This window comes from Bombina bombina, chromosome 10 (genome assembly GCF_027579735.1).
Source record: "Bombina bombina isolate aBomBom1 chromosome 10, aBomBom1.pri, whole genome shotgun sequence".
Taxonomy (NCBI): Eukaryota; Metazoa; Chordata; class Amphibia; order Anura; family Bombinatoridae; genus Bombina; species Bombina bombina.
The window spans coordinates 12,225,385-12,233,396 of NC_069508.1; the positions used below are offsets into that span (position 1 = coordinate 12,225,385).

General features: G+C 49.1%; 1 protein-coding gene across 1 annotated transcript in view; it reads left to right on the forward strand.

The window, feature by feature from the left end:
• Window positions 1-2,929: 2,929 nt before the first annotated feature.
• The window catches only part of EEIG2 (EEIG family member 2), a gene marked incomplete in the record, with an annotated part of 89,995 nt that continues 84,912 nt past the window's right edge, over window positions 2,930-8,012 (forward strand). The window contains 2 exon segments of the mRNA XM_053693786.1: window positions 2,930-3,062; window positions 6,505-6,656. Coding sequence (XP_053549761.1) covers window positions 6,508-6,656 — 149 coding nt within the window.

Genomic DNA, 8,012 nt, shown 5'->3' on the forward strand with positions numbered 1-8,012 from the left:
CACCGCGTCGCTCTTGCACTGGTTGATTTTACTGCAGTAATTATTTTACCCAGAGGGAGCCGCTGCTAGTGTAATGAGTTTGTTGTTGTTGTTGTAGTTCTCGCTTTGTCCACCTGATGTCACTGCCGAGCGGGCTGCTACTGGTGACTGTCACAGTTACGGAAGCTCAGTGTAGACAGAAAGGTTCAGTGCAAAGCGGGCGGCTCCTGAGACAGCGACACTGAAAGCAGCACCTTTAGGACCCCAAGTCTGTGCAGGCACCGCTAGGACTATCACCTGCAGGGACCCCCAGACTGTGCTGGCACCGCTAGGACTATCACCTGCAGGGACCCCCAGACTGTGCTGGCACCTCTAGGACTATCACCTGCAGGGACCCCCAGACTGTGCTGGCACCTCTAGGACTGACACCCACAGGGACCCCCAGACTGTGCTGGCACCGCTAGGACTATCACCTGCAGGGACCCCCAGACTGTGCTGGCACCTCTAGGACTGACACCCACAGGGACCCCCAGACTGTGCTGGCACCGCTAGGACTATCACCTGCAGGGACCCCCAGACTGTGCAGGCACCTCTAGGACTGACACCCACAGGGACCCCCAGACTGTGCAGGCACCTCTAGGACTGACACCCACAGGGACCCACAGACTGTGCTGGCACCTCTAGGACTGACACCCACAGGGACCCACAGACTGTGCTGGCACCGCTAGGACTATCACCTGCAGGGACCCACAGACTGTGCTGGCACCGCTAGGACTATCACCTGCAGGGACCCCCAGACTGTGCAGGCACCTCTAGGACTGACACCCACAGGGACCCCCAGACTGTGCTGGCACCTCTAGGACTGACACCCACAGGGACCCACAGACTGTGCTGGCAACGCTAGGACTATCACCTGCAGGGACCCCCAGACTGTGCTGGCACCTCTAGGACTATCACCTGCAGGGACCCCCAGACTGTGCTGGCACCTCTAGGACTATCACCTGCAGGGACCCCCAGACTGTGCTGGCACCTCTAGGAACGACACCCACAGGGACCCCCAGACTGTTCTGGCACCTCTAGGACTGACACCCACAGGGACCCCCAGACTGTGCTGGCACCTCTAGGACTGACACCCACAGGGACCCCCAGACTGTGCTGGCACCTCTAGGACTGACACCCACAGGGACCCCCAGACTGTGCTGGCACCTCTAGGACTGACACCCACAGGGACCCCCAGACTGTGCTGGCACCTCTAGGACTGACACCCACAGGGACCCCCAGACTGTGCTGGCACCTCTAGGACTGACACCCACAGGGACCCCCAGACTGTGCTGGCACCTCTAGGACTGACACCCACAGGGACCCCCAGACTGTGCTGGCACCTCTAGGACTGACACACACAGGCCCCCCAGACTGTGCTGGCACCTCTAGGAACAACACCCACAGAGACCCCCAGACTGTGCTGGCACCTCTAGGACTGGCACCTGCATGACCCCCAGAGCTTGTGCTGAGTTTTGAGACCTCTAGGGCTAGACATAGACTTGTTACTACTGAAACACTCATGTCAGAATATCTAGGTACTGGGTAAACTCAGACCCCTAGGATTGTACACTGAGACCCCCAGAGCTGGGACCTCTAGATCGGTTTGTGTGCTGGTCATGCTGTGTATTTTATCTTATGTGAGTATAAGTGACGCAGATACATATTATACTTATGTACTATACACACGGTCACTGTCACATACATATTATACTTATGTGCTATACACACGGTCACTGTCACATACATATTATACTTATGTACTATGCACACGGTCACTGTCACATACATATTATACTTATGTGCTATACACACGGTCACTGTCACATACATATTATACTTATGTGCTATACACACGGTCACTGTCACATACATATTATACTTATGTGCTATACACACGGTCACTGTCACATACATATTATACTTATGTGCTATACACACGGTCACTGTCACATACATATTATACTTATGTGCTATACACACGGTCACTGTCACATACATATTATACTTATGTGCTATACACACGGTCACTGTCACATACATATTATACTTATGTGCTATACACACGGTCACTGTCACATACATATTATACTTATGTGCTATACACACGGTCACTGTCACATACATATTATACTTATGTGCTATACACACGGTCACTGTCACATACATATTATACTTATGTGCTATCCACACGGTCACTGTCACATATATATTATACTTATGTGCTATACACACGGTCACTGTCACATACATATTATACTTATGTGCTATACACACGGTCTCTCACTGTCACATACATATTATACTTATGTGCTATACACACGGTCACTGTCACATACATATTATACTTATGTGCTATACACACGGTCACTGTCACATACATATTATACTTATGTGCTATACACACGGTCACTGTCACATACATATTATACTTATGTGCTATACACACGGTCACTGTCACATACATATTATACTTATGTGCTATACACACGGTCGCTGTCACATACATATTATACTTATGTGCTATACACACGGTCGCTGTCACATACATATTATACTTATGTGCTATACACACGGTCACTGTCACATACATATTATACTTATGTGCTATACACACAGTCACTGTCACATACATATTATACTTATGTGCTATACACACGGTCTCTCACTGTCACATACATATTATACTTATGTGCTATACACACGGTCGCTGTCACATACATATTATACTTATGTGCTATACACACGGTCTCTCACTGTCACATACATATTATACTTATGTGCTATACACACGGTCTCTCACTGTCACATACGTTTCTGTACCTGACCCCAGAGATGTTATCTAATGTGACCTCTTACAGGATTGATAATTTGTATGTCAAGCACAGGACGCTGCACCCAAAGGTCAGCTATGATATCCAGGCAAATCCCCACTGAGTGAAGCCTGAGAAGTCCGCTCCATGTAACCTGAAGTCTCTGCAAGAAACCCCAGGAGGTCTCAGGTTATTGTGTCTGACAGCAGCTGACTACCCTGGGCACAACAGGTGAGTAGCTGCTATCTTAGGTCTGACAGCAGCTGACTACCCAGGGCACAACAGGTGAGTAGCTGCTATCTTAGGTCTGACAGGATGATGTTATCGTGCAAACATCTGGGGGGCAAAAAAGGGCAGATAAGGAGGAGGAAAACAGCAACACAGTACAATTCTCTGCCCTTGTACATTACACTGCCTGTCCTGTGTGTGCCAACTCTCCTGTACCCAACACAGCTTGTGCTGCATCCTGTGCCAACTCTCCTGTACCCAACACAGCTTGTGCTGCATCCTGTGCCAACTCTCCTGTACCCAACACAGCTTGTGCTGCATCCTGTGCCAACTCTCCTGTACCCAACACAGCTTGTGCTGCACCCTGTACCCAACTCTCCTGTACCCAACACAGCTTGTGCTGCACCCTGTACCCAACTCTCCTGTACCCAACACAGCTTGTGCTGCACCCTGTACCCAACTCTCCTGTACCCAACACAGCTTGCTGCATCCTGTGCCAACTCTCCTGTACCCAACACAGCTTGTGCTGCTCCCTGTATCCAACTCTCCTGTACCCAACACAGCTTGTGCTGCACCCTGTGCCAACTCTCCTGTACCCAACACAGCTTGTGCTGCATCCTGTGCCAACTCTCCTGTACCCAACACAGCTTGTGCTGCACCCTGTACCCAACTCTCCTGTACCCAACACAGCTTGCTGCACCCTGTGCCAACTCTCCTGTACCCAACACAGCTTGTGCTGCACCCTGTACCCAACTCTCCTGTACCCAACACAGCTTGTGCTGCACCCTGTACCCAACTCTCCTGTACCCAACACAGCTTGTGCTGCACCCTGTACCCAACTCTCCTGTACCCAACACAGCTTGTGCTGCATCCTGTGCCAACTCTCCTGTACCCAACACAGCTTGTGCTGCACCCTGTGCCAACTCTCCTTTACCCAACACAGCTTGTGCTGCACCCTGTGCCACCTCTCCTGTACCCAACACAGCTTGTGCTGCATCCTGTGCCAACTCTCCTGTACCCAACACAGCTTGTGCTGCACCCTGTGCCACCTCTCCTGTAACCAACACCGCTTGTGCTGCACCCTGTGCCAACTCTCCTGTACCCAACACAGCTTGTGCTGCATCCTGTGCCAACTCTCCTGTACCCAACACAGCTTGTGCTGCATCCTGTGCCAACTCTCCTGTACCCAACACAGCTTGTGCTGCATCCTGTGCCAACTCTCCTGTACCCAACATAGCTTGTGCTGCATCCTGTGCCAACTCTCCTGTACCCAACACAGCTTGTGCTGCATCCTGTGCCAACTCTCCTGTACCCAACACAGCTTGTGCTGCACCCTGTGCCAACTCTCCTGTACCCAACACAGCTTGTGCTGCATCCTGTGCCAACTCTCCTGTACCCAACACAGCTTGTGCTGCATCCTGTGCCACCTCTCCTGTATCCAACACAGCTTGTGCTGCACCCTGTGCCCAACTCTCCTGTACCCAACACAGCTTGTGCTGCATCCTGTGCCCAACTCTCCTGTACCCAACACAGCTTGTGCTGCACCCTGTGCCAACTCTCCTGTACCCAACACAGCTTGTGCTGCACCCTGTGCCAACTCTCCTGTACCCAACACAGCTTGTGCTGCACCCTGTGCCAACTCTCCTGTACCCAACACAGCTTGTGCTGCACCCTGTGCCAACTCTCCTGTATCCAACACAGCTTGTGCTGCATCCTGTGCCCAACTCTCCTGTACCCAACACAGCTTGTGCTGCACCCTGTGCCAACTCTCCTTTACCCAACACAGCTTGTGCTGCATCCTGTGCCAACTCTCCTGTACCCAACACAGCTTGTGCTGCACCCTGTGCCAACTCTCCTGTACCCAACACAGCTTGTGCTGCATCCTGTGCCAACTCTCCTGTACCCAACACAGCTTGTTGCATCCTGTGCCATCTCCTTTGTACCTAACTCACTGTGTGCTGCATCTCCTTTGTACCTAACTCGCCTTGTGCTGCATCTCCTTTGTACCTAACTCACTGTGTGCTGCATCTCCTTTGTACCTAACTCACTGTGTGCTGCATCTCCTTTGTACCTAACTCACTGTGTGCTGCATCACCTTTGTACCTAACTCACCGTGTGCTGCATCTCCTTTGTACCTAACTCACTGTGTGCTGCATCACCTTTGTACCTAACTCACCGTGTGCTGCATCTCCTTTGTACCTAACTCGCCTTGTGCTGCATCTCCTTTGTACCTAACTCACCGTGTGCTGCATCTCCTTTGTACCTAACTCACCGTGTGCTGCATCTCCTTTGTACCTAACTCACCGTGTGCTGCATCTCCTTTGTACCTAACTCGCCTTGTGCTGCATCTCCTTTGTACCTAACTCACCGTGTGCTGCATCTCCTTTGTACCTAACTCACTGTGTGCTGCATCTCCTTTGTACCTAACTCGCCTTGTGCTGCATCTCCTTTGTACCTAACTCGCCTTGTGCTGCATCTCCTTTGTACCTAACTCACCGTGTGCTGCATCTCCTTTGTACCTAACTCGCCTTGTGCTGCATCTCCTTTGTACCTAACTCACCGTGTGCTGCATCTCCTTTGTACCTAACTCACCGTGTGCTGCATCTCCTTTGTACCTAACTCACCGTGTGCTGCATCTCCTTTGTACCTAACTCGCCTTGTGCTGCATCTCCTTTGTACCTAACTCACCGTGTGCTGCATCTCCTTTGTACCTAACTCACCGTGTGCTGCATCTCCTTTGTACCTAACTCACTGTGTGCTGCATCACCTTTGTACCTAACTCACCGTGTGCTGCATCTCCTTTGTACCTAACTCGCCTTGTGCTGCATCTCGTTTGTACCTAACTCACCGTGTGCTGCATCTCCTTTGTACCTAACTCACCGTGTTCTGCATCTCCTTTGTACCTAACTCACCGTGTGCTGCATCTCCTTTGTACCTAACTCGCCTTGTGCTGCATCTCCTTTGTACCTAACTCGCCGTGTGCTGCATCTCCTTTGTACCTAACTCGCCGTGTGCTGCATCTCCTTTGTACCTAACTCGCCTTGTGCTGCATCTCCTTTGTACCTAACTCGCCGTGTGCTGCATCTCCTTTGTACCTAACTCGCCTTGTGCTGCATCTCCTTTGTACCTAACTCGCCTTGTGCTGCATCTCCTTTGTACCTAACTCGCCGTGTGCTGCATCACCTGTACTCTGTGCCACTTCTTCTGCCACCTAGCACCATGCATTGCCTTTCCTGCCGTTCACACCCTGTGCCACCTCCCTTGTCCTTAGTACATTTTGCGTCTCTACTGCTCCCTACTCCCATTGTGCCACCTTCACTGCCCTCTGCACACCGTGCTGCACCTTCACTTTTCAGTACCTTGTGCAATGTTTACCCCCTGCCTGTGCCAACTACTCCTGTAAATGTTTCCATCCTGCGATAATGTCGTTGTCTTTTGTACACAGTTTATGGCTTTCATGATGATGAGAAAAAAGAAGTTTAAGTTTCGGGTAGATTTCGAGTTGGATGAGCTATCGTCTGTCCCTTTTGTGAATGGGATTTTGTTCTGTAAGATCCGACTTCTGGATGGAGGTAGCTTCAGCGTAGAATCTTCCAGGTAAATAAACACTGCGCTGCTGCCCTCGTTATTTGCTAACCAGATTGTTAAGTTACCCTGGTTTATTTACTCAGAATATTATAGAGGTTATTGCCCTGTGATGTGAATGCGTCACCATTTCTTAATCCTGATGAAGATTAATATTTAGTACAAACAAACACCTCTCACATTCTTTTTGTAACCTCTGTTAATTTTTACCTTTCATAGATTCTGTACTTTACATATCACATTGTTTGATTTAGATCTAAATATCTATATTTTATTTACTTCCTAATGCAGACCTCTCAGTTTCACATTATGCTAAAAAGATCCAAAAATTCTAATGCACGTAATTAAGCTTTCCATACAGGCACGTGCTTTCCATTTATTAGATTTGGACAGATCAGATTATATGGATGTAATGTTGAAGGGTTTAGGTTGTATGTTCTGCAGATCACATCCCTTGTCTCGCCCCTTTACTTGGTTATCTTTGCATGAGCTGTGGTGTAATGCAAAGAATGGTGATGTCTTAAAAACAATTGTTTGTATGATGATGGCGCCCGTAACTGCGCTGTTTTCATTGTCCTTGATCTGCTCTCGTACATCCCTAGTGAGATAGAGCCGCTAACGTCATTTTATCGGAGACGCATTATACGTGTATAGCTCTTGGCATGGATCAGGGAAGGTTGTATGGATTTTTTTATTTCCTGTTTTTCTGCCTGGCAGATATTGCTGAAACGTGTTTTTTTGGCTCAGAACTGGTATCTCTGGTCTGTCTGCAAATTACCTGGCACATAGGGAGCCCTCCCCATGCTCAGAAACCTTTATATTTACTTTACGCTGGTTGTCTCCACCCAAAGCATTATCCATAACTTAACATAAATCTCTGGCTGGATTATTGAGCAGAAGGTTTGTAAGGGCAAATAGAAATTTGTATTTTCCACTAACAAATGACAGTTTCTTATCTTAAAGAAATAAAGTTTGTGCATTTGCTTCTGTGTAACCAGGATGAGAAATGTAAATACTAATTGGAACATAAGGTGACATTAGTGGTTAGTACAGGGACCATAACGTTATTGTCTGTATTAGGGCCGGGTGGTTACAGTCCGCGAGTGCTCATTAGTCGGAGACACACATCCGCTACAGTCACGCAGCCCATAGGCTGTGACAGATCCATGACACTATATGTCACTATGTAAGTCAGTAATGTCACAGTCAGCTATGCCCGCGTCCCGGATATTACGGCGTGTAACTGGGGTCTCAGCCCATATTAACCATGTGCGCTCCAGAAGTGGCCGTGACCCGGCGAACGTCTCATGATCAAAATTCTGTTTAATTGTGGAAGAAGAAAACTCCTATTGTTAAAATCTTTTTTTC